Genomic DNA, 26,781 nt, shown 5'->3' with positions numbered 1-26,781 from the left:
TGTCACATATATGGACTGCTTTTGTGGGGACGTTCACCAGGCACAGTGGAGATTCTCAAGATGCAGAAATGGGCCTTAAGAATCATCACCGTTAGTGACGGACGGGTTCATACTAGGCCCCTTTTTGGAATTGGGTATAATTGCTAGTTAAAAGGGATTTTTGTAGAATTTGGTGGTTGGATAGAGGAAAACTAATTGGAGGATTTTTGCTTTAGCTGGGGATGAATTGGGAATTTTTTTCTTAGTCAGGTGGGGAGCTTTCATGGGTCCAGGGTGGCAACACTGAACTGAAATTCTGTATTACTGTACTGTCATGGAGAACGGAGAAGATAAAGAAAAAGAACTTAAGAGCGTTAGGGCACAGAAAACGTACTGTACGTTTTCTGTGGTTAGGGTGACTGGGTGACGACGACTGACGAGACCATGACCCATGACTTCCACCATGGACGAGACGACAAGGAAGGGGACATAGCATTGACAGGGAATGGGCACACGGGGAAAGTTAATTTTAAAACTTAAAATTAAAAAAAAATTTAAAATTTTTCATATTAGCGGTTCTAGCGGCGAACGCTGACACTACAATATATGTTAGCCTTAGTCCCTCCCGTGTGCCCCACATTATAGACAGCGGACGAATTGATTCTTCTCTCCAGTCTCCACTCTTCAGGAGGAGAGTTGAGTTAATGTATTATCAAACTTGGTCTTCTTGGTGACATTTTAAAGTTTTGTTTAAGTATAATAGTGGCACATTAAGTCCGCATACCTTTACAACGTGGAACTATATCAAAAGTTAGTTGGAAGTTTTAATTATTTTATTGGTTACTCCCTGGTTTCGTCTAACTTATAGAGGTTTCCTGAACTACCATTTCCTTCATGGGGCGTTCACGGTCTAGAAGTAAATCTCCTAGAAGGCGACATCATAAAAATAAACATTCTCACAAGAGGTCAAAATCTCGTGAACGAAGTTCACACAAGCATGGTGATAAAACTAGAGAAAGAAGCTCAAAAACTAGGTAAGCATCTGCTAGCTTTAATTTCATTTCAGCTAAGTTACATACAAATACCGCTAACAAGGTAGGCTAAATTACCTCTTACCTAGGCCTAATAGCCTAGAGATAGATATAATAGCCTACTAGTACTAGTACGCCTACTAGGGAGAGTAAGTTACATAGGCCTGCAGTAGGGATGCGCGATTGCGAGATGTTACAATCGAAACGTTTCGATTGCTTGAAACTCTCGATTTGATTGTATTTTTGCTTAGCAAGAGGTTCTTACCGAGAGGTTTTATCGAGATGCTTGTGACGATTGTTTCGTTTCAGCACGCTTCTCTCGTATCTCATCTAGAGAACCGAGAAGCGAGAAGTCCTTACCAAGAGTCTTTTTAGCGAGATGTTCATGGCGATTGTTTCGTTAAGTACGGCAGCGGCAATTATTATCATCCAATTTTTATTGCATCTGCCGGGGATTGTTTTCCCCAATAAGAGGTCTAGCTCTAAGCTTAAGTATTACTTCATTCGAAAAACAGAGGAAGGTTTAGTGTTTACTACGGAATACATTAGTGAATAATACCACTCGTTAAAAGACTAGGCCTATTCGACTATTAATTGACAAGACAATATAACTTAGGCTAACTTATTGATACGACAAACACAACTAAGCTGTTGCCCCGTTGGTGACATTGACCGTAGGGTGGGAGTGTGTCAGCTGATAGTGCTTGCAGTTACCAGTACTTTAACTGATATGGTTTCTATAACCGACTTTCAAATAACTTAATAATAGGCCTACTTGAGCCAAAATTTATATTTTCATTCAAAACATCCTGTGGTGAATTTTTTGTGGCTTTATAAATTTCAAAGCTCTCTAAAACGTTCATTAAGTTAAAGGCCTTTATAACTTAGCCTACCGTACTACTTTTGTGCATGATCTGTAAATGTTTTGGCCACTTATACTGGGTGTCCTACGAAGGGGTTTAAACGTTTGATTTTATATTACGTGCCCATTCATGCACCAAACTTTTTTAAACTTTACACAGTTTACAAAGTAGGTTCTAAAAATATTCTGGAAAAAATTCAACTCCCTAACCTTAGTAGAAACAAAATGGCGGCATATTGAAAAATTTACCAATTTGATTCCTATAAAAACTATTTTCATGATTTATTATCTGATTTGTTTACTACGTTGCGGTTCTAACGCTCATTGTTGAAGAACAGCTGTTTGATTGTAATGTTGATTGGCTTTGTTCTAGTTTTTTTATTTAAAAGTCTTATTGCCCTGGAAAGTAGGCCTAACAATAACAATATTTTATAAAACCAAAAATACATTTTTTAATGTTTTTAAAATATTGTTTTTAAGAGTTGTTAGCCTCCGGATTACGTTTGAATATTTATAATGGTTTAAATACCTGCATTCAGTAATCCATTATGCTGCTTGTGGCAACTATAGTTTCGGTTCACAGGGAACCATCTTCAGGCCGTACAAGGCGTCGTTATTCACTTCCATATATGAAGGTCGTCATAAGTACATAAAACACGAACACACGAAAACATACATTGACACGAACATTTAACATTAAAAATACCGAGTACTCGGGAACACGAGACAGGTGACGCGACCGGGTGGAAGTTGTAACAACTTAACAACTATACAACTTCCACCCGGTCGCGTCACCTGTCTCGTGTTCCCGAGTACTCGGTATTTTTAATGTTAAATGTTCGTGTCAATGTATGTTTTCGTGTGTTCGTGTTTTATGTACTTATGACGACCTTCATATATGGAAGTGAATAACGACGCCTTGTACGGCCTGAAGATGGTTCCCTGTGAACCGAAACTATAGTTGCCACAAGCAGCATAATGGATTACTGAATGCAGGTATTTAAACCATTATAAATATTAAAATATTGTTTTTCAATATGCCGCCATTTTGTTTCTACTAAGGTTAGGGAGTTGAAATTTTTCCAGAATATTTTTAGAACCTACTTTGTAAACAATGTAAAGTTTAAAAAAGTTCGGTGCATGAATGGGAACGTAATATAAAATCAAACGTTTTAACCCCTTTGTGGGACACACAGTACCTATATTGTGGTTGGTCCCTACCAAATGTAACCCTTTGGGGTCTCTAAGCCATTTTAGGAAAGTTCTTCCAGGATAAAAGAATATTTACCAGGATAAAAGATTATTTATTCTGTAACCTGTATGTAGGATGACTGGAACAGGTTTTTGGATCAACCCTCCAGTACACACGCCGCGGACTCAGAGGCCACACATTTTCGAAAAAGCGCACCGAAATAAGTGAATCCCCAAGCGAATGACGCCCCATCTACCTTCCCCCACTAACTTACCGTACCTTTCCAAGGACAATGGTGGTGTTTTGACTGTCTTAGCGTCAGTTGGCCGTGAGCTACGAGGGTGTAAAGTTAGGCGTGTCATCTTTCTAGAGGATGAAGAACAGGCCAGCGATTGACTGATTGGTTTTCAAAACGACATATTCAATTTGAAATATTTGTATTTATTTTGAAATTTATCTAGGGCCTATATCTATTTGTATCTATATTTGGATTACCAATATACACAGGCTACTGGTGTAACTATTAGCCGTGTGTGTAGGCCTACTGGAAGGTTAATCTGTTATAAGAAAGTGCAATTGGATATTGTTTCCATAGCAACAGTAATTCTTTTGTCCATTTGTAATATTCAATCTATAGGCCTATTTTTATGAAAGAGGAAGTTTGTATATATAGGCTAAATATATTTGAACGATATGAGCTCGGACACCGTTGCCATGAAACTTTCAGGCATTATTAAGCTTCATTTAAGGATGGTTTGTGTGAAGTTTGGCACAGATCCGTCAAAAGGGCTCCGCCCCATTGGCACTGAAGTTTCCCATGTTAACCTTATGAGTACCTACTCATATTTAAATGGAACTAAAGAATCTTAACAGCTGTTTTAACTAAACAATTTGATTCTGTGATATCCAATAGCATTAAAATGTTTTAAGGTTTACCAACAGGGTGCAGCATTATTAATTGCTTAAATTGATGACATCAGCTAATTTGAACCAAGCAGCAACAAAAAGCTGGGATACAAAATGAGAACTGTCAAAGTATGATTTTTTTCAGAGTTATATTGACTTTCTTTTTTTCTAAATTTGTCAACAAAATTCTATTGTGTTTGGTTTATTTCCCCCCAAAAAATGTTTGGGAAACGGGGTAGCCATTTAATTTTTTTAGTGGATCACTAAAAGTTTATCTACATCAGCAAATCCTATGGAACATAATTATTCTTAGCTTTCTCTTCCCGTTGCGAAGCACGGGTATGACTGCTAGTGTTTTATTAAGTATGAACTTAAAACAGCAAATTTTAATTTTAATTGTATTTATTATTTCATTACCGGTAGCTTTCAATAAAATATAATAATATTGGACTTATTTGAATTTATTTTTTTTTTCAATGTGTAAAACTTACCCTTATAAAAAAAAAAAATACTCGATACAAGCTGCTGTAGCTGGGTTGGCAGAATGGTGACCAACCTAACAGAGAAACCACAATGGCCAGCGGCCGTACAACCTGAGAGGCACGGTGCTGGGTGAACAATGACAAGCTGACTGCTGGCCACAAGAAGGCAAAGGGTCTAATGTTTTCATGTCAATGCTTTAACCCTACATATGGCGCTGGTCGATTTTCGACCACTAAAACGTGAGTTCTCAGTGGTGCTCGTCGTTTATCGACCAAGACGACATGGGTCGGGTTTTTCTATTATTAAAATATTAAAACCATTTTAAAACCCAATAAATCTTATACCATTAGAAAGATGAGATTCTTAGGATTCATTTTCATGTGTAAAACATTATTGAGTAAGTATTATGTAGCGAGAAACATAGCTTAGTTTGAAAAACTAGAGGGTTCAAAATAGATTTTGGAGGTGGAAAGTTTTGGTCACCTGACTACAATAAACAGCTGTTTTTGGCGATTGTCAATTAAATTGTATACCTACAATATTAGTACATATTCTGAAACTAAAATAAATTCCCTACAATTCCCTCTCAATCTACGAGGTTGATTGTAAAAATGTTAATTGGTTTCAAAAATGTCATAAAAATTATGTTTTTGTAAAAAAAATCTTCAAAATTTTACATTCTGATGTAAATTACTCAGAAATGTTAGAATTCAACTACATACATACAGGGTGATTGATATAAGTGTGCCAGCCGTTTTATACAAAAACTATAAGAGATATCAAAAAAAGTTAAATGGTAAGTGCCTTGTATTTTTTATTAAAAAAATTGAAGTCAAGTCAAAAAAATTATTTTAGCCGCCATTTTTCCAATATGGCCGCCAACTTTGATTTTTCTTATGGAACACCCTGTATTTTATGATGTATTCTGGTAGAAAATGTAATTTTAAGACGATTTTATTCTTGTGATTTTTTTCATAAACCTAACCGTTTCAAAGATAATAATGGTTAAAGTTTTGAAATTTCTGCATGAGAAAGAGTTTCGATAAAGGCCCAAGCAATCATGCCAGCTGTTCGAAAACCATTCAAAATTTCACAAATTAAACCATTATTATCTTTGAAACGGTTAGGTTTATGAAAAAAATTACAAGAATAAATTCGTCTTAAAATTACATTTTCTACCAGAATACATCATAAAATACAGGGTGTTCCATAAGAAAAATCAAAGTTGGTGGCCATATTGGAAAAATGGCGGCTAAAATAATTTTTTCGACTTTACTACAATTTTTTTAATAAAAAATCCAAGGGACTTACCATTTAACTTTTTTTGATATCTCTTATGGTTTTCGAATAAAACGGCTGGCACACTTATATCAATCACCCTGTATAACTATATATTTTCAGAAAGATCTTCTATTTCCTATTGTACAGAATCATTTTATTTTCGGTTGATGCATCTTTTATTTCCTAAGTGACAAAAAAATTTTTTTTAAATAATTTTATTTATGAGTATTTAAAAAACATTAATATTAATACGTAGGGAATCATATTTTAAACAACCTTTACATTTAGAAAAAAATGCAAAATATTTTGTGGTTTTCTTGTGGGTTGATTTTGAAATTTATAATTTGCATAATCCAAAAATTCTTTTGCTACTACGCCTAAACGCATTGCTAAGAAAAAATTATTTTTATATTATTCCATTTATCACTGAGACAGAAAATATATATAGGCCCTATATATGCGTGTACTTATATTCACAAATAAATGTTCTGTGGCTATATACTAGGCATGTTTTTTAAGTAAGTACCGTTTTTAAATTTCTCCGTTCCTGCACTGCGATTGGCATTTTTGACATTTGCGCTGTGTTTGGGCATCTATTGGTAAGACCTAGCTGGAAATTTGAGAATAATCAGCCGTGTTTACATCCGGTTTCAAGCATTCAAAATGGTGCCGCCAATTGAGACTGCCGCCGACTGTGAATTGCAAGCTGTAAATAGATTTTGAAGTGCTTAAGGTGTGAAAGCTATTGAATATCATCGTCAGATTAGTGAAATGTATGGCGATAACATTACGAGTACCATGATGGTACGGAAGTGGATAAAGGCATTTAAATACGGCCCCACTAACGTTCATGATGAGTAACGCACTGGGCGGCGTCATTACTGTTCCCGTACCCAGTGCCTTGCTCATCATGAACGTTGGTGGGGCCTTCTTAAAATGCCCTTACCTACTTGCGTACCATTCCGTCACTCATAATGTTCTCGCCATACATTTCACTAATCTGTCGATGATATTCAATAGCTTTCACACCTTAAGCACTTCAAAATCTATTTACAGCTTGCAATTCACAGTCGGCGGCAGTCTCAATTGGCGGCACCATTTTGAATGCTCGAAACCGGATGTAAACACAGCCGATTTTTCTCGAATTTCCGGCTAGGTCTTACCAATAGATGCCCACACACAGCGCAAATGTCGAAATTGCCAATCCCAGTGTTGGAACGGAGAAATTTAAAAACGGTACTTACTTAAAAAAACATGCCTCGTAAAACCCCATAAAAATAAATGTTCGTGAAATCTATAGTTCTTCTTTGAACTATATTTTGCTCTCCAACCACTTTTAAAACCATCAGCTAATGTAAATACTGTGACTTAATCAGCGAAAAGACAATAAGTTATATACACATTTTATATTGAGTCTATCTAAATCGTATTACCAATTTGTAGTACGTAAAAAGATTGTGATTCTTTTTGCTCTAGCAATATCGAGGCAAATTTGTTTGATGTTATTCAAGGTGTATAGCAAATTCTGTTCGTGTAAATGGTAAGTTGGAAGTCATGTCATATATTATTGGCCACCACAAAAGGGCCAAAATATACCCGCCACTGGTGAATAAAATTACCACCAGATCTAGGGTTAACAATTAATTGTCAAGCAATAAGCAATTAAATTAGCATTTTTTTTTTTATTAACCAGCCAAATTTTATAAAATTTGGTTAAAACAAGCTTATTAAGCTATGCTTTAAGCTGCTGATACTAAACTATAAAAGCATTTAAACATTAAATTGTCGGAATTATACCAGTCAGTAAATTTTATAATAGCCTACAGTGGTAAATAGTTATTTGTGCAATTAGTGAGCAAAGTGAGCAATTGACTCACTCGAGAGAAATACTTACTCACGAGCCGTAGGCGTGTGAGGAATGGTTTCTCGAGTGAGGCAATTACACTTTGCACTCGAGTTGCACATTATATTTTTCCTACAGTTACCATAGAACAAATAAATTTGTAAAGAAACGTAACATATTTTTACACAGAAGTGAACTTTTAATATGACATTCCAGCTGATTTAAAGCCAGTGCTGCCAACGTATTTCGCACGCATACGACCTTGTCTGCATGTTACGCGCTCACTATTTCGTGCCTTCACGTTGTAAATCTGGAGTGAGACAAAGTAATTAGAGTGCGACAATGTTAACATTGTCTCACTGATGAGCGAATTGGTCACTTTGCTTTCTCAAATCAGTGAGAGAACATGTAGATTGTTAGGTAACTGTAGGAAAACATAATTTATTTACTTATTAGATTTAAAGACAAATTTTGAAAATTTTTTAAAATGTTTAAATGATTTGGTAAAACCTTGAAAAATGGCTTTAAAGATGCAGCCTACCTTTAAAAATGTGTAACTTATATTTGCTAACGCTTAAAAAATAAATTCTAGTTAAAAAAATTAGCAGGAGTTCGTTTTAGTCTGGAATAGTGTCATTGAGTTTGTAACTTATGTGAAAGTTGGTAAGATGTTAAGTTATCAATTTATTTTCTCATGTTTTATCTTATCATTTCCATTAAAACGAGCAGTAAAGAACTAACTGTAGAACTACAATAAATTTGCTTTTGTTCCATTCTCCACTCAGGCAGTTGGTGATTGTGTTACTATCAAAAAGTTATTTCACTCGAATATTTTCACTGCTATTTTCAATGGAATTTCATCTGCAGAATGACAGGTTTTTTCTTTTTATATTTTAAAAATTTTCCCTCAAGCTTAAAAATCAACTTACTATAGCTAAAATAACTGTTTACTTAAGATTGTACTTAACCAATGAGTTTTTTTAGTGGAGTATTATTGTTCCAAAAGTGAATGAAACTGAAACCAAGCTTTCCTTCTAACCAAGCAAAATGTTAATTTTATATTTTATGTTAATGAATAATTTTTAACATAAGTTTTCATTTCACAGGTTTTAGTTTGCACAAGGCTATATGATATGGTATATATATTTACTGCTATCATATTAGCCCGTATGTTTATCGTGAAATATCACAATCATGTAGGTAGGCCTACTGTAAACCTTGTGTGAAAAATAAAGCAACTTAAATCTTATTTTCATTGTTTCTGTTTCAGGAAAAGATCCCACTCCTCATCTAGTAGTAGTTCAGATGCTTCCATCGACACAACAAAGCTGCACAAGAAAAAATACCACGATAGAAAAATGGACGAAGTGGAACGTTTGGCAGAAATGGAAAGGCAAAGGTAACAAAATAATCCAAATGCATTCTTAACAAAAAATAAATAAATTAGGGTAGAGAAATAAAAACTGTCTATATTTTGTTGATTAGTAAATTATTTAGTGAGAAGTTTAACCATCCCATGTATTCATTATTATAATGTTTTGTCATTAAGGCTCTCTAAAAGAGTAGATGAATTTAAAAAGTTTGTTTCCACTTAACCAGTCAGCCTACTTATTTTTTTATTTATTTATTTATTTTTTTTAAGAGGTTGGCGGCCTCTTAGAACTCCAACTTCACTTGTGTCCCCCGTCATGTCATATATGGGTTTACATAATCTTTTATACCGAATGTATTTAATAATGATTATAAATAGGTTTTGCCATATGTTGTTTATACCATACCAATTTGTATCTTAAAGAGATAAAATGCTAATCATAGATGTTGGTTTGTAGGAGGCAACGAGAGATCGAACAGAAACTGGTAGAGGAAGAGACAGCTCGAAGAATAGAAGTCATGGTTCAAAAAAGAGTGGAAGAAGAACTCGAAAAGAGGAAAGAGGAAATAGAAGCAGATGTGTTACGAAGAGTCGAGGAGGCGAAAAAGATTATGGAGAAGGAAATGATGGAAGAAATGGAAAAGAGAAGACAGATTTTATTGGAAGAAGAAAAGAAAAGAGAGGTAGGAATTCATTCATTTTGGGAACAATCTATAATTTATTTTAAGAGGCTAGAGTGGTATTTGTCAGTAATGTTGAAAGTTGATTGCAAAGATAGTTTGAAATGTTTTAAGTTTTAAGTGGTTTTAAATTTTCTCTCTATTTTGTTTGTTGTATGGCTTAAGTAATACAAGTTAGTCTAGTTGATATTATTTGTTTTTACATTAAAATATAACATAAAGCCAATCTCTTTTGATAAGGTGTAACCACTTTTCAGTGGATAAAAGACTCTTGATAATTTTTTTAAATCTATTACAACCTAGGCCAATTCTTGATTTTTTGAATCAGAATGTGTTACAAAATCTTCATTTTATCTTGTTCTTATTTCTTAATTTTTTTGCGTTGTGTGTTTAAGCTCAAGCAATGAAGTGTACGTACTGTATACCGCAAGACAATTATTCAATTTGCAGTCAACTTTTCTTTGCTGCCATACATTCTTGCCTTTTAAAATCATTTACTTTAGAATTTTGTGGACATGAACTGTTGTTGATAAAAAGTGGACTTTGAAAAAGAGAACATTTTAGATACAATTAAGGTTGTTGACAACAATAAATAAATGTAATTTATTTTTTTTTACCTTACAAATAAATGTATTTTTCCTGTTCGTGCTCTTCTTTGAACTATATTTTGCTCTCCAACCACTTTTAAAACCATCAGCTAATGTAAAGACTGTGACTTAATCAGCGAAAAGACAATTAGTGAGTCTACCTAAATCGTATTACCAATTTGTAGTACGTAAAAAGATTGTGATTCTTTTTGCTCTAGCAATATCGAGACAAATTTGTTTGATGTTATTCAAGGTGTATAGTAATAAATCTTTAAGTTTTCCCGAACACCTTTTGCCAATCAATATTTATTATTTTTGAGCACTCAGATTGGTGTTGGTTTAATTCTCTGTTGATTATTATTTTTGAAGATCTACCTTCTTTCACACCTTGCATAAATATGCTTTACAGATTGGTATTTTTAAACCTGGTATAAATAACTGTGTTGGCCAACATAACTTGATAACAGAATAATACAAATGTTTATTTCATATAAATTTAGCTCCTATATTTTATTACCTATAATTGCTGCCAGATCATGCAATTGATTTAATTAATTTGCTTTCGCATTCTTCTATCATCTTGCTATTTAATACATTTGTGTAAGAAAAACTCATATTCATTTCCAACAACTACCGGTACTGTACTTGCAATTTCATTTATTTACATAAACCACAAATGGTATAATGCACAACTACTAACAGGTCCTTCCGTAATGAATTGAAATTGTGGTCTACAAGTTTGGTTTGATTGTTTTACATATTAAGGTTTGTTATTGTTATTTAGTTCAGTTTGTTCTTATGCAATCAAGATTTTGTTTTATCTGGTTAGCTGTCAACAAATCCATCATAATGATATTCAAATAAAAAATCAAAATCAGTGCATCGCTGGAATAAAACATCTTTTAACGTTTATTTTAATTTAATACTTTGATTTGCCTTTGGCACTGGTAATTTCAGGTTGCCTGTTAAGTTAAATAACTTCATTCCAAAATTATTTAATCTGGACAAAGAGTCAATTTTTTAGACATACAACGTTGAGATATCGAGAAGTATTTTAAAAGCTTGTAAAATCACAACGTTTGGTTAAATTATTCGAAAGTCTTTTAATCTTGCTCAATAAATTCAGATTTTCAAAATAGTTTTCACATTAAGTCTATATTTTGAGGAATTGCAGTACCTATTTTAATGTTTTCAAAGCAAAGCCCCCTCCAGGGCGGAGCTTGAATGTGTTAGTATTTAAGTAATGAATGGGGATGCGTAAAGCATCTCCGCGTGCAGCAGTGGCCGACTCAAGACACTCGCAGGGACGGAGGTTAGCAGCAGAGGCACTACGGGGAAGGTACGACTCGGCAAGGTATAGCTGTGATGTATGTATCATTACTACTTACTTACTTAAATATGGTTTCTTTTGTTGGTCGATATTTACAGGAGTGGCTTTGTTCTGTACTCCGAGGTGGTAAGTGTAGATTTAGTTAGTTTGTGTTGTATCAAGGGTGGGGTTTATTCTGTATGGGCGTTTCACAGATTTTACATTTATTTCTACAGTTGCAACAGTAATATCCTTGAGTTGACCAAAATATGTACCTACAGCAAATTTCCAGACAAATGTTTTTCCTCCATAAAACATTATATCTTAATCTGGGAGAATATAGCATCAATAACACAAGATACGCTTGTACAGAATAGTCCTTAGGGTTAAAGCAGTACAGAGTTTTTTTTAGTTGAACGGGTAATTTTTAATAATTTATGTGAACTTTTATCCCATGACAAGAAATGAGTCTTTTAAGAATTTTTCTCTGCTTCTTTTTCAATCAGAAATAGGACTAGGTAGCCTACTTTGTTTAAATAACATTTAGAACAATTCTAGTAACTTTATATCACAAAGTAAACCATTATTTTAAAAACGAATGGTCACATTTCAGCTCTTCATATCCAAACATAAACTTTAGAAGTGTTTAGTTTTCATTAATGATTTTGTTTTAATTTTTCCTCTCCCTTGTCACATACCTAAAAAAATCAATCAAAAAATGCACATCTATAACAGTTAATTTAACAGTAGTTGTGAAAAGTTGCTAAACTTCCTAAAGATTTTAAAACATATTGCCATTCTTAGCAAAATAGTTTGGAGTTAGTTTTCATTTCCAAAAAGTCACAACTGAGTGTTGATAAATAATTAATATCATTTGGTAAGTTGAACAAGAGGAGGATGGATTAAAGATTAAGTAGCCCTAACTCCTGAAATATTTTCTAAAGCCTTGTTTTCCAGATTGAATATTTAATTTTTATAAATTTTGTTTCTTATTAATTCATGGAATATGATAAGCTTTTGTTTAGATAATAGGAGATGACCTACATTAGGTTTAAAAGATCTGTTTTTCAATAAAATTTATTTTTGATTTCCTATCACCTATTAAACCGCAATAGGTATAGGATTCTCAATGACAATCATATAGCCTACAATAGAATGTCTTGTATATAATCTAAATACTTGATAGCTTGATTGTTATTTGTTTTCAATTGTTAAGTTTCATATATCTAGAAAGTGTTTTCAAAATAAGATGGTGGGACCGGTTATTGTATTTTTTTGGTTCATGCACCAATTTACAATTTTTTAAGACCCTACTTGTTATGATCACCCAAACTAAGTTACAGTATATTAGACATGTTTTGAAACCCTTTATAAATGGTTTTTTGCTATTCCTTTACAAAATTTATTGGTTTTATTTTAGTCAAAACTTAAAGCCATGTTCATTATTATAATTCCTCTTAAACAATTGAGACTTTTATTGTATAATCTAAGCTCAGATTTCAAAATATGAGAAGGGTCACAAAACTCATAAACAGTTAAATTTTGAGTAATATCTTTTGAAATTATAAGTACCCCCTTATTATTTTAACACATTGGCTAACAAGTGACAAATGTAATATAATCTAAAATTGTCTGGCATCACACATACAGAGAGCCGACAAAAAAACAAAACAAAAAAAAACAGTTTTATCTAGAGGGTACTCTAATTTACAGTAAGACAGCATATCAATCATTAGCTCTCATTATTTTTATTTATAATTTCTGTTCCTCACACAGAATTTCTTACATTTAATATTTTTATGGTTTTGATGCTGGTATTAAGAGGGTTGTGGGGTTGATTTTATTTCTAAAAGACTTGAGCTTGATTTAACCTCACATATACAACTGCTGATTTGTTGGGTTAGTAAGTGGTGAGTGGTTGGTGAGTCGGTGGCTCAGTTGGTAGCGTCACGGACTTCGGGCCCAAGGCAGCGATGTCGTGGGTTCGGATCCTGGTCGCTGCCACTAAAATTTATCAGTACTGTTCACCTTCGTACTGTACCGGCTCATCCCTTGCTTTGCTGGATACGTTCCACGCACAGATTTGTAGTCTATGTGGACGGGCAAATGTAAAGTTAAAAATGGTCACCAACCTCTTTTTTATAAAAAAAAACTAAGCTAATCAACATAGTTTTGGTTCAGTTTTGAAAAGGATTTAAGATTTAACGAAGATCCAACAGTATAATTCATTGAGTAAAACATTATAGCATTTAAGTTCGATAATCATCTTTAAAAAATTGAGTTTTGTGACTAGTATATGAGATGCCTGAGTTTTAAATGTTACAATTAGCTGCTGTAAAAACTTCAGCAACATTTGTTAGCCAATGTCGTGGTTTTACCTATCTATGATAACTTATGTTTACCACACATGTTATTTATTGTGTTTTATTGTTACAGCATCTTCGACTTTTCTTCGTGTTCGCTTCTATTTATATGTGAACTGTTATTATTAGTGTTGTACATATATCAATTAGAACGAGTCATAAATATCCTTTAGATTCAAAATACATTTTTTCCTAAACAGATTTCTCCTAACTAAAGTAAAATTGTCCGTCAAACTAGAGTAGATGAATGACTCGGTCTAGCGGAAGCGTCTGTCTGACTCATGATGGATGCTTTCTTTCAATTTAAACTTTTTTATTCACATCGTTTTCTTTGGTTTTAGGAGGAAGAAAGAAAAAAGAGGGAGGAGCTGGAACAGATTTTGGCTGAAAACAACCGAAAAATGGAAGAAGCTCAGAGAAAACTGGTGAGTTTGTGTTGATAGCTTTGGATTAGCTTAGTTTAGACTCACATCGATAATGACTCATTAAGACTGTGAAACTTGGCTCCCAATGGGAAAGATTTCTGCACAAACGATTATGATTACGGTGAATGCTGTCCTATGTAAAGCTAGTCTACAAATTTTTTCTAATCTTTTTGTAAAAAAAATCCAACTGAATACAGGGTGGCCACAGAACCAAAATTCATAGAAAACCGGGAGTTACAAATGACAAGAATCTTGAATAGCGTCTTTTCTTATATCCTATTGGAAGCACCGGCCAATTCATTTTTATAAGTAAAACTGGAGTCAAAATTTAGTTGTTCATTAATCAGCTTATTTTATTTCTATTTTAAATTCTTCCTTAAAAAAATACAATTCTTCCCAAGTATTCATTACATTTTATATTTTACAATTCTTTAAAATACATAGACTATCCTCCATTTTTCTAATGAAAGGCCATTTTGTAACAGGTGTTGTGCGACATTTGATCTTTGCGGTTTGTTGTTCCTCCACGCAGATATGTGGTTGTTAAAGTGGTTAACAAAGTTCACAGTCTGCCCAATGTAGAAGTTATCACAATCGTTATAATTGATTTTTTAAATGCCCGAAGTGTCGAATTTGTTACAATCTTCTATTTTAGGTCGTCGCTAATTTTAGTTATTCGCTAATTCCACCTAACTATCAAGATGGTGGTCGCCACTCCGCTATTGGTTGATGAGCGCTAAGCTAAAAGTTCCGCTAGCTCTGCCTTCCGATTGTCTGTTGCAAGAATATTATCAATGGATTAGTTATTAATGGTAGCGCAATAAAAACCACATGTAAATAAACCACATATTAAAATTCATAATAAACTACAGCAAAATTATTAAAACTAAAGGAAAAGGGCATTTCTGTTTTAGGCTACCGTATTTAATTATGAAGACATTAAGTCGTGCAGTGTGCACCGTGTACGTATACACTTGTTGGTTGGATTGTAGTAAATAGTTAACCTGTCTTCAAAATGCATTCAATGCTGTGCTGTTGGCTGTAATAATATTACTTACTACGGGAAAATGTAAGAAACACAAGTAGAGCTTTCAGTTATAACTTCTGTACTAGTACTGGTTGGGAATGTGTATTAAAGCACTGTTTCATACAAAAGTAATATTCTTTAGGATAACTAAAAGGCATATCGGCATATCAACTTGCTTGAAATAATTCAGTTGGCATAAATTAATTATTAGCTACGCAATACTACACTACACCTTGTGGGCAGCACTACTCGCCGCGCCACGACATTAAACTGAGGCTTGGTTGCTCTGTTTAACCCAAAATTTTAACAAAACTAAGCATGATAGAAAGAAAAGTTAAATACAAACAGAGAAGTATATTTAATTAAGCCTATCTACAACTTTCTCACAGACGAAACTTCTCTGACCAACAAACAAAAATTTTAGTAGGCGACTAACTTTTTCACTTTACTTTTTTACCTAACTTTTTCTAATGTGTTAATTTTAAAAACATTTATATATACTACCAAGTGAAATTTTAATTTTCAAAACCATACCATTGGCATGAAGAGTTTATTCCCTAGCTCTGTACCAAATTTCAAAATTTTATCTCAATTGTAAGGGTATAAAAATGCAGTATATTTAAACCGCGACCACTAGTTTCGTACTACCGTAATGGTGAAACGGCCGGGAGTTACTGCTCGGTGCGACGTTGCCAATTCTCGCTGGCCGCGGCCTGTAGTTAAAGGAGGCCGTGGTTGTAGTCCCTGTGCAGCTAAATGTGACATATCTGGTGTTTTCCTCTTTCAATCCTCTCTCAATAGCCTACAGGACTCAGAACACCATGAGTAAAATTCTGCATCCTAAAATAGAAGATTGTAACAAATTCGACGCTTCGGGCATCTACAAAATCAATTGTAACGATTGTGATAGCTTCTACATTGGGCAGACTGTGAACTTCGTTAACCACTTCAACAACCACATATCTGCGTGGAGGAACAACATACCGCAAAGATCAAATTTTGCACAACACCTGTTACAAAATGGCCACTCATTAAGAAAAATGCAGAATTGTCTATGTATTTTAAAGAATTGTAATAAAGGATAAATGATGAATACTTGAGAAGAATTGTATATTTATAAAAATAATGTAAAAATAAAAATAAACTGATTATTGAACAAGTAAATTTTGACTCCAGTTGTACTTATATTTCAAACGTATTGGCCGGTGCTTCCGGTAGCCAATAGGAAAGTATTATATAAGTAAGGACGCCATTCAAGATTCTTGTCATTCGCCTATTGGGTCTGAAGATGATTGGAATGTCCAATCGAAATGTGGTCTTAACAAAATCAATATTATCATCGGTCTTCACGGTGAAATCATTAACAATGTTCACAATCACAGCGAAATTGTGAACTCTTCTGCAGTCACAGTAAAATCGAGAACATCTCGTGAGGTTTTGTTACCATTCTCTGATATTTTTGAGTACAATACACCCAGCTGTGTCCTCGTCTTAATTGGTAATAAATAACTTTTTTGGTTTATACATTTTTGTTTATAGGTTTACTGTAAGTGCATGAGGTTCAAAGTTCATCTCAGTTTATATGTATTTTTGTTTAATGTAATTTAAATTTTGTCAATAAGACAATATTTAAGACTTTTAGTTAAATTTATACCAGCCAAATTTTCATCAATACTTGTTATAGGCTGAAGAAAGATTGGCTATGGTTGAAGAACATAGAAAAATGGAAGAAGAGCGTCAAAGGTTAAAGAAAGAGCATGAAAAGAGGATAAAGGAAGAACAGAAGAAAATATTAGGAAAAAACAATTCAAGACCGAAATTATCATTCTCACTGAAACCGACAACATAAGAAATCGTCTAGTGAGATTGTAGTTAGTTTGCATGTGTAAATATAAAATAGGTTTAAGTTGAATGTAAGTTATTTTTACTGACTAGAGATTGTAATTTGCTCACAATCACTGTTGTTAATTGAAAACTTGTGTTCAGTTACATATTTTGATTAAGCATTATCTCGATTATGTGTTATGTTTTAATAATACATATAAATTATGTAGCTTATCATTTTTTACTTTTCACAAATCACAATAACTCACAAAAATTATAATTCTTTAAGACTTTTAAAAAACATTTAATTATACTTAAAGTAGGTAACTATTATAATTAAAATTGAAGCAAAACATTTTGTTTAGTGGCATCGACTGTCTATAGGCCTACTGTTAAAGTTAACCAACATCAGTTTTATAGAAAAATTTTATTAAACAAAAAATTGTTATGTATATTTTTCATCTAACAACAAAATATGTTAGTAAATATATTGTCGAAGAAAAGGTTTTAATTGTAACATTATTTTTAATGAATTAATTAACATTAATTTTAACATAATTTTAACTGAAGAAGCTGACAACTTTTTTATTTTATTTTTTTCATTAAATTATTCATATAATATTTAATAAAGGTTAATATTATAACTGGCATCCATCAAACCATTTTATAAGAGGTATTTAAACTTAAAAGATAAGACACCTTTGACGTTTTAAAAGAAACATTCTATTCTATTTCCTGATTTACTTCCTACCTGACAACTTGTTAATTTGAATGTAAAGTAAGTAGATCCTTCTCGAGGTACTGATCGGTCCATAAACTTAAGGTTACAAAACTGTCATTGTATCCTTACTCCAAAACAGGTAAAAGTCAACTTATGTAATTCTTTAACTATTGTTAATATAAAACATTCTTTTCAGTGCCTAGCCAGACTTCAAGACTGTTCTAAACCAATCTTTTTCTGAAATATATCCCGTCGTAACAACAAAAAAAAAATTTAAAAAACTAAGCTTTTAAAAAGGGGTCTCTCTGTTGTAAAACTTGGGTTTGCCTTAATGAAAGGAATGAAATAATACATATAAAAAACGAAATTTTGAAGGGAGCAGTCAAAATATAATTTAAATATCTAAAATCTAAGTAAAAAAATAAACAGTATAAATAACCCTTGGTAAAAAAAAACAACAATTCTTATTGAAGCTGCTCTTGACGATTTTGAAATGGTATAGCCTATAGCAGTCAACTCTTTCAGGTCCCAAAATTCATTTGTTGAGTTAAAGATATTTCTGCCATGCCACAAAACGTTTTATATCAGTAAATAAATTTACTGACGACCTTCTTCTACAAAGCAAATATTTGATTACAAGCCAACTCACATTTTTATCCGGTCTAGCTCAAAAATTCAGTTTATGTGTTGAGAGTCCCTTCTCACATTAACCACAAAAGTCTTTACTGAGCAAATTAATTTTTTTAATGTTAACCTATAGCAGTACAGTGTGCTTGGTTGGGATCCTGACTCCATTTTAAAAGTTCAAATCAAATCATTTATTTCATTTGAATAAATAAACAGTGCCTCAGTTAAGAGGAGAAGCATCTTTCTGCTCTTCTTTGGGTTTTGGGATGCAGTGTTATGTGGCATGGGAAGTTAGAGGGAAAAAATTCATATTGTCTGAGTAGCCAAGACATAGCCATACATTTTGTAAGACTTATAACATGTAATTAAGTCAAAATGAACATATGTGGTGGTATAAGTTCAATCAATCAATAATAAATTTTACTTTAACCATCTTTAAGGTAATAAAAGATAATGGAGGTGTAACTTCATTGTGTCAAAATAGTGATAATTTTTAGAGTGTTGTCTATTAGACCGTTACCTCACATACGCTGCTAGTGAGTAAATATTTTTTTAACTATAATTTTCATGTTAAACTTGATTTTCTTTATAAACTAAAATCCTTTGAGACCCCAGATTTTATTATAGCAGTAAATAATTTACCGTACTGATGTATGGCCACTTCATTTTTATTGTTTCAATGCCGTGATTTTATATAAAAGCATATATAAAGAAATTATTCTTTTTGTTACTGCCAAGCAAATTGTTTTGTAAAAATTAAAAATTGGTATCCATATAATTAATACTCTACATGAAACTTTGTCGGTTGAACTCCTCCACCATTTCTTAACCGATTTTATCCATTGACCTCTCATTGAAAAGAGCGTGTCGCTTAGATTTGCAAACTGACCTTACATTTTTGAAAAAGTTCCTTGGGCTCTGCCCCAGTGGCTGTTAAAGTTCCCATGTTATCCTTATGAAGAACATAATTGTTTACATTTTGATCAGCTGTAGTCTCTTGGATTGCAAACTAAAGATCACCTGATTGTAACTGTCAAATTAGTTTGTATTTTTTTTTATTTGATTGTTATTGTTTTTATAAGAACACACATTACAAAATAAAAACCAAATCAAAACAAATACATGTACTAATTTGACAGTTATAATCAGGTGATCTTTTGTTTGCAATCCAAGTGACGTCAGAATATGATGGGAATAGCACACCTATGTTTTTTCCTTCCACCATGAATACAAAGTCTTTTAAACTCATCGGAAATTATGATGACTTTTATTTGTTTTAAAATAATAATAACTACTTTACTTCTTTGCAATTGCTCGATTTCGAGCAACGTGTTTACTAGTTACTATTAATGTGAAACATTATGTTGTTCTCAATAAGTATTAGTCTGCACATTATTATTTGTGTGCCTTTTATTTTTAAAGTTTTTTTTAAGAAAGCAAGTATGTGTGGAGTACTTTATGAATTGGTAGTCGTTATCAACTGAAGTATCTGATTCTTCCATGCACATTATTTTTCTACATTTTGGTTTTTTTGCCTTCTTTAATGTGATTTGATCTGTTAGTAGAACTATTGGTTTATTTTCTCTCTTGGGATAATTTTTTTAAAGAAGGGGGGTTCTAAAATCATAGTGTGTTTCTATGAATTGAGACGGTTACAAAATCCTCTATCATTACCATAACTAAAAACGAAACCAATTTTAATAGGCTTATTAATGTAACAGGGTTTAGTTAAATGTTTCTTTATCAATAGTTTAAGGTAAGTTACCCAAATAGGCACATCCTAAGTGAAATGTTTCTTTAAAACTAATAAAATACTTCAGGCTTCACTATGTGATCTCTAAATTTCCTTCACCTCAGCTTTCAAATGTGTGGCAAATTTTGTTTCTGGACGTAACTTTGGTTATAGCCAAGTTGTGTTAGACGGAACATTTGTTTGGACTAAAAATGTCTAATGGATGGTTAATTTTAAAGATACTTTCAGTCCTGGAGGATGATTGGTAGAAAATTTAACATATTATTACGCTTAGGGTTCACATACACTACAAACCATAGACACTATGAGCCTCCAAATATTTATTTATTAAATACTTGGCTCATTTACTCTACAGATCATAGTGTATACGAGCCTCGTAAAATAATATTGAAGTTTCACCTGCACTAAAGGCCTATATACACTACGAGCCTATCGAAAATATTAAATAAATGAAGAGGGTTCACCTACTATACATATGATAGTGCAAAGCGAACAAATTATTTTATAATTCAAGAATCAGCTTGAAGTGTATACAAGCTAAAATACTTAATTTATATAAATTATAGATGTATGCTCGTATAAATACAATGAGCCTATTTCATAATAAATATCACAAAAATAGTAGACGGCTCACTTAAACTGCAGTGCAACATGTCTACTCGTCTCGTGGTTTGCAGCGCTTCATTGAAAATGGCGGGAAATGTATGACCCGCTGTATAACCTAGCATAACCTAACATTACTTGTTATGTAAAAAGATGTTGCAATATACATTTCTGGGCACTCGAAGCAGTCGAAGCCGGGCTATATGACTTCAGTTTCACGATCCCATCCGCGCGACTTGTAGATATGATGAGCTGTAGTGTAGGCAAGCCATAATATTTCCCCCGTCTCAGGCTCGTAGTGAGTGTACACCCATTACCTTAAACCCGCCATTTTCTTAATTTATATTAATTCTGTATTTTGGCTTGTATACACTACGAGCCGATTCATGAATTATAAAATAATTCGTACGCTTGGCACATAGACACTATGATCTGTAGAGTAAGTGAGCTGTCCCCCTATTTACTTGTATATTACGACCTGTGCCAAAAGATCAGTTTGGTCTAACATGATGTTCCAGATAGGATCCCGGATGATCATCTTCATTTGTAATTCTCTGAGACCAGCTCGTATGAATACCTATTTAACATCTTGCTTATATAGCAATGGCATTTATTGCACTTGTCATATGTGCCACTAACAGAAGCAAGAAGTAATTATTTGTATATTTGCATAATAGTGTTGTAGATTAAACTTAAAACCAAAATAAGTTGCATGTATTCTTAAGCAGCTGTGTTTGATGTTCCAAAATAAGTTTTCAAATCAAAAATATGTACTAGCCTGCCTATATTAAGTTTATCTTAATAAATATTTCTTTGTTTTGTACATCTCATTAAAACTGGACAAAATAAATACAGATAGGAATTTTTTTGTAGTTGTAATAATTTATTACATTTATTAGTATTACATATTTTGAGGAAGGTATTACGTCCATGGGTGTTTCCTAGATAAAACAAGAGTTTTCTACTCTCGATTGGACATAACTCAAAACAGCTTGATAATGTTTTAATTTGTGTAATTAAATCATTCAATATTTTCTGTGAAGCTGCGTCTTTTTAAAATATTAATACTGTTACTGAGAGTGGGTAAAAATAAACAGACAGTATGTATTGGCAATCATAAATTGTGATTCACACAGAAATAATGGCAAGAAACAGCTGTAAAATAAAGTGCGATAAGACATAGCACATTGAGACATATAGCACACAAATGATCAACAGAACTGGGCTACTAATTGGTAAAGGTAAAACAACATGAGTCCTCGACAGTAAGACATGTACAACATGATGTCTGCACTGGCAACATAAACTGTCAAAACAATTTCTAACTGGTAAGCCAAAACAAGTTTAGAATGAGGAAATCCAAAGGCATCGACAATAACTATCCAAGGCAGTAGAAACATACAAATATTCGCTCGAATACAACATAACAAGTGCAGCACAATAGATATGGTCGGAGATATCGGATATCCTTCATGCCCGTCCCGCCTTACCGATCAGTCTCAATTGTCTTTATAAAAGTACCCTTAACTATCCTTTATATTAAAATCTGTTCTTATGGCATTAATGGTAACTCAAACTCTCTAAATCGATGAAAACATTTATAAAATATTAAATAAAAAACATGTAAAAATCAAAATTACAAACAAATGTCATTTATAAATCTGTACAAAAGATGCGATGACGTCACCACTAGAGTGTGAAAATAAACTCTGAAGGACGGCCGATCACAGAACGCTCTGACGTGGTAACTTCACAGGCCTGACGCACACTAAACTAGAGACAAGGCCACCGACGAGTATTGCGCTCAGTCACTGTCACTATTTGTACCATCTCTCATCAAGGCATCTCGTTTGATTAACTAAAACTGTTCCGGCTCAGTCCTCCTTCCACCACCTTAAAACTAGTTTCAATATTCGTGGTGAGTAATACAATAAATAGTAAACTATAAGTAAGTAACAAGAGTAAATATTACTCAACGAAAATACCCCTGCTAATGGGTAATCTAAGAACAGTTCAAACTTATAAATAATTTCAACGGCTGAACGAATGTTGGTGGGCCGTAACTCAAACCATAGACAAGCGAGTAAGTGCTCTTTTTGTCTTTGGTTTAACAAAACTTGCAATGTTTACAAATTGTACAATATTCTTTGTTTTAAATTGACATACTTGCTGAGATATAGTAAATAAATTAACATAGTTAAAATTTATAATATGGACTTAAAAATATGATTATGCTTGTAGGAACACCAAATTTTCATGATATCTGTAGCAATTGATTTTGCAATATGTTTAAGGACTTAATATGCTATAATATGATTTTCAAATCATTTTGTGATATAGATGTTAAAAAAATACAATTGAGTATTATTAGAAAATAATCATATTAAACTTTAACTTCTTTATAAAAATAGTTTTTTTGGGATTTGTATCACTTCTTGACAGGCCAATTTAGGAAGGGAATATAACAAGGGTATGTTTGTATTCCATTGGGATAGACCATTTAAAAATTGTATATAAATTTGAAAGATGACATAAACATTACAGGTTATAATATTGATAAATATCACATACCTTATCTTACTAGCAAGTTCAAAACAAAATATTTGTGTAGTCTTTTTTTGTATTATAAATTTTTAGGTTAACAATAGCTACTGCTAAAGTTTAAGAAATGCATCAAATGTAGAATGTTTTCACAAATATTTTGCTTTAACAATCACACCAAAAGACACATAGGGTCAAGTCAGTAAGACTGGAAACAAAACTGTGCGTCAACATCCAAAGCCGAGAACCGAAAACTGGTCTCGCCACAGAAAACTACAGTCCAGCTGTACAGTGGCAACGTAAACTAGAACCAAGAATCACGGGATAAATGCTTGAAAAGTTCAACAAAGTATTTGAAAGTCCACTTTGGAGTTGGGAAAGCTCCGACTCATGAGATTCACTGAGCGAGTTCTTGAACAGTTCAAAACGGCAAACTCGCCACAAACATGTTCTCAATGAGAGGAGGAGCCGGGACGAGATCTTCTAGTTTCAGATAGAAGATCCTCTGAAGCCCTTGTACACTGAGAGATCGCAGCTCGGGAAGTTTACCGAGTAGTCGGGAGAAGTAGTGCATCTTGCGTTGAGCCTCAGCGTTGTAAGTGACATGATCCCTCAGAGAACTGATGATCTTCATTTGGAGCTGTTCTACCTTATGGGGTTCTCTTAGTCCGTGTCTCTCTGTAAACATGATTTGGGGTTAGACAATGTTACCCTTATTAGGGAATATACCTTTATTTTCTACACAAAATGGTTAAAACTGCGTTTTAAGATCCATGTTTCTCTGAAATGATTTAGACAACGCAAAACTTGGTAGGCAATATACCTATTCCTATATACTGTAAAATAGTTGAAATTAGGTAACAAGATCTAGGTTTCTCTTTTGTCAACAATGTTTGTTGATGGAGAATGAGTTGTGTAAACTCTTTTATTAGAAAACAGGCCTATAAAGCAATATTCAGACAATATTAACAGTATTTTGTTAGATAACATGTGTGTGATCAAATTAATTGTTCTTAGAAAAACTGATAAGATTATAAGGTTACCCAAACTAAATGATAAAAATAAATCAAACAGATCTTTGTATTGGATATATTGGATATTACAATATTATTAATCTCGATCCCTACTACGTGATGTTAATTTTCGGGGCAGAAACAATTTACCTGCCAAAATTTGTAATAACAATAAGGAGTTAAGAAATAATAAGAAGACTAAAGTGTAATATTTATAACAAAAGTGGATGTATTCAGACCTCAAAGGGACCACTTTTGAGCACCTGCAAATAGGGGAAAAACATTTTTTAGGAAGTGTAAGAAGGTTCATTATTATTTTTAATCAAAAGAAACATTGAATGATTATTTTTGAAACTAATTTACCAATTCAGCAGAACCATCCTAGGGGATCACAAAGACAAACCCAGCCTAGCAAAGGAACTATTCCCTGAACCATCTCTGGAACAACCTGTTTTGCCGAGAGTAGTTCATACCTGTTATCAAAGTGAGTGCGCAGAGACAGGCAAATGCAGAGATATCTATCTCCATGGCGTGCAGTGATTGACAGAAGTCTAGGATGGCGTGTAGCCAGTCTCCGAAACTGCGTTGGCATTGCTGCTTGTCCAGCACCACGCCATTACAGAACGTCAACTTGGTGTCTGTGGCTCGTGTTCTGCAATATAAAATTAAATGATCAAATGACTCGTGTTATTTTGTTGAAATGGGATCACATAACACTTTCACTTAGCAGCAGTAATGATTTCAAAAATTAAAAACTTGCTAATGGGCCTTTTGTGCATTTTAACGCCTGATGAATTTTAAAATTATATTTATTGTATGGGAACGGCAAAATTTTATTCATTATATTTATTAGAATTATTATCTTTTATCTCTCATATTTATTGTATTAAAATCAAAATTAAAAAAAAATTTACGAAATACGAATTATTGGCCTAGCACTGAAAGGGTTAAATCCTATCTGTTGTAGGAATGTTTCTGATTAGCAGCCAAATAATTAGTAACTGGGTTACAGGATTGGTTTTCAACTTCTTAACTTTTACTCCTCAAAGGGAAATTTACCAGGAAATTGAAGGGGGTAACCCTAGTGGAAGACATCAATAGAAATCAATAGAAAAAATCTATTGATATCACTAGATGCTTAGTGATATCAATAGGATGTTCATGGATATCATTACAAGTAAATACAAACAAATATAGACATCACTGAAAACTTAGTCAATACATATCACTAGACATCTATAAACTTAAAATATATCAATATAGATCATTAGAGCAAACAAATCGTTCATTGATATCAATGGAGAATATTTTTTGAATATGTTAGATATAAATATAAATCAATAGACATCAATACGGGTAAATAAAATGCAAAATATCTCTATCACATATGAATATTGGGGATTATACACAATACCAATGTAAACTTTGTGAAATAAACAGTAATAAAAATGTTATTTTTTGAAAAAAGGAAAAACTCTAGTTCTAGGTCATAGGCTTTAGCTGAGGTACCTAAAACTCAATATAGGTAATTTAAAAATATATAATTTTAAAATTATTGTAAAACAGTTAGTTACAGCTTGTATTAAACCTTTTTTTTAAACTGCCAAAAACTATGATTGCTAAACATTAAAATTATTGTTGTAAAACAGTTTACAACTTGTATTAAAACTGATTTTCTTAAACTTCAAAAAAGTGGTTGTAAAAAAATTTTAAAATTGTTGTAAAACAGTTACAGCTCGTATTGGAACTTATTTTTTTCAACTCCAAAAAACGTATTGTTAAACAATTTTAAAATTGTTTCAATCTTATATCAAAATTGTTGTAATATGAAGTTTAAATCAAAATGTTTTAAAATTGTTATACAACAATTATTGTAATACAGCTTTCGACAACTTTTAACAATTTTTTTGCTTATTGGGTTATTGTTAGGGATAAAAATCCCTCACAAATTCATTATTGAGTTCCTTATTTCTAGAAATCAATAAAAATAAATTGTATTGACACTATTCATATCACCCAAGTAGCATGAAAACAGTTTTAACTGGTGATAAAACAGTTTTGAAACATGTTAAAGCATATACATGGTTGAAATGACACACATGCCATTGAAAAATCTTTTAGTTAAATTGTGAGGCCTAATACAGCTTCTCCCATTCAAAATGGCAATCATTACTCAGTCTAACATGAAGCGTCCGTGGTGTAGTGGCTAAGAAAATCAGTTTCCATGCTGGAGTCCCCGGTTCAAATCTCGGGACCGGGTGAACTTTTTGCCAAGAATTTTTTACTTTTTTATTTTTATTTTATTTTTAGTGCATAGTTGATATAATTTAATGTTTTGAAACAAATTAAAAATTGTTTT

General features: G+C 32.8%; 2 protein-coding genes across 4 annotated transcripts in view; one reads left to right on the top strand and one right to left on the bottom strand.

Moving 5' to 3' along the window:
* The first annotated feature begins 718 nt into the window (after positions 1–718).
* Positions 719–20,338, top strand: LOC128999431 (UPF0430 protein CG31712-like). The gene is made up of 5 exons (XM_054425952.1): positions 719–1,013; positions 8,848–8,976; positions 9,407–9,632; positions 14,230–14,313; positions 17,025–20,338. The coding sequence occupies exons 1-5, from the start codon at positions 874–876 to the stop codon at positions 17,187–17,189; spliced, it is 744 nt and encodes a 247-aa protein (XP_054281927.1). The 5' UTR covers positions 719–873; the 3' UTR covers positions 17,190–20,338.
* Positions 20,339–21,979: 1,641 nt separating this feature from the next.
* Positions 21,980–26,781, bottom strand: part of LOC129000932 (probable nuclear hormone receptor HR38) — a 77,061-nt gene continuing 72,259 nt past the window's right edge. For all 3 annotated transcript variants that reach the window (XM_054428019.1, XM_054428020.1, XM_054428021.1), the window contains exons 8-9: positions 24,896–25,074; positions 21,980–24,087 (exon numbers count right to left, since the gene is read on the bottom strand). In XM_054428019.1, the coding sequence (XP_054283994.1) occupies positions 23,831–24,087; positions 24,896–25,074 (436 nt within the window). In that variant the 3' untranslated portion in view covers positions 21,980–23,830. The remainder of the gene's footprint in view (positions 24,088–24,895; positions 25,075–26,781) is intronic.

Source organism: Macrosteles quadrilineatus, unplaced genomic scaffold (genome assembly GCF_028750875.1).
Source record: "Macrosteles quadrilineatus isolate MER2022 unplaced genomic scaffold, UCM_ALF_1.0 Scaffold_8__2_contigs__length_117827958, whole genome shotgun sequence".
Classification (NCBI taxonomy): Eukaryota; Metazoa; Arthropoda; class Insecta; order Hemiptera; family Cicadellidae; genus Macrosteles; species Macrosteles quadrilineatus.
The sequence above is the reverse complement of the archived record's forward strand: the minus strand, read 5'-3'. Positions and strand labels throughout refer to the sequence as shown.

Bases quoted from the DNA above. Each gene is read 5' to 3' on its own strand.
- LOC128999431 (XM_054425952.1), top strand. From the start codon at position 874: ATGGGGCGTTCACGGTCTAGAAGTAAATCTCCTAGAAGGCGACATCAT. The intron at 1,014-8,847 runs GTAAGCATCTGC...TTTCTGTTTCAG, and splicing joins GAAAGAAGCTCAAAAACTAG to GAAAAGATCCCACTCCTCAT. The intron at 8,977-9,406 runs GTAACAAAATAA...GTTGGTTTGTAG, and splicing joins GCAGAAATGGAAAGGCAAAG to GAGGCAACGAGAGATCGAAC.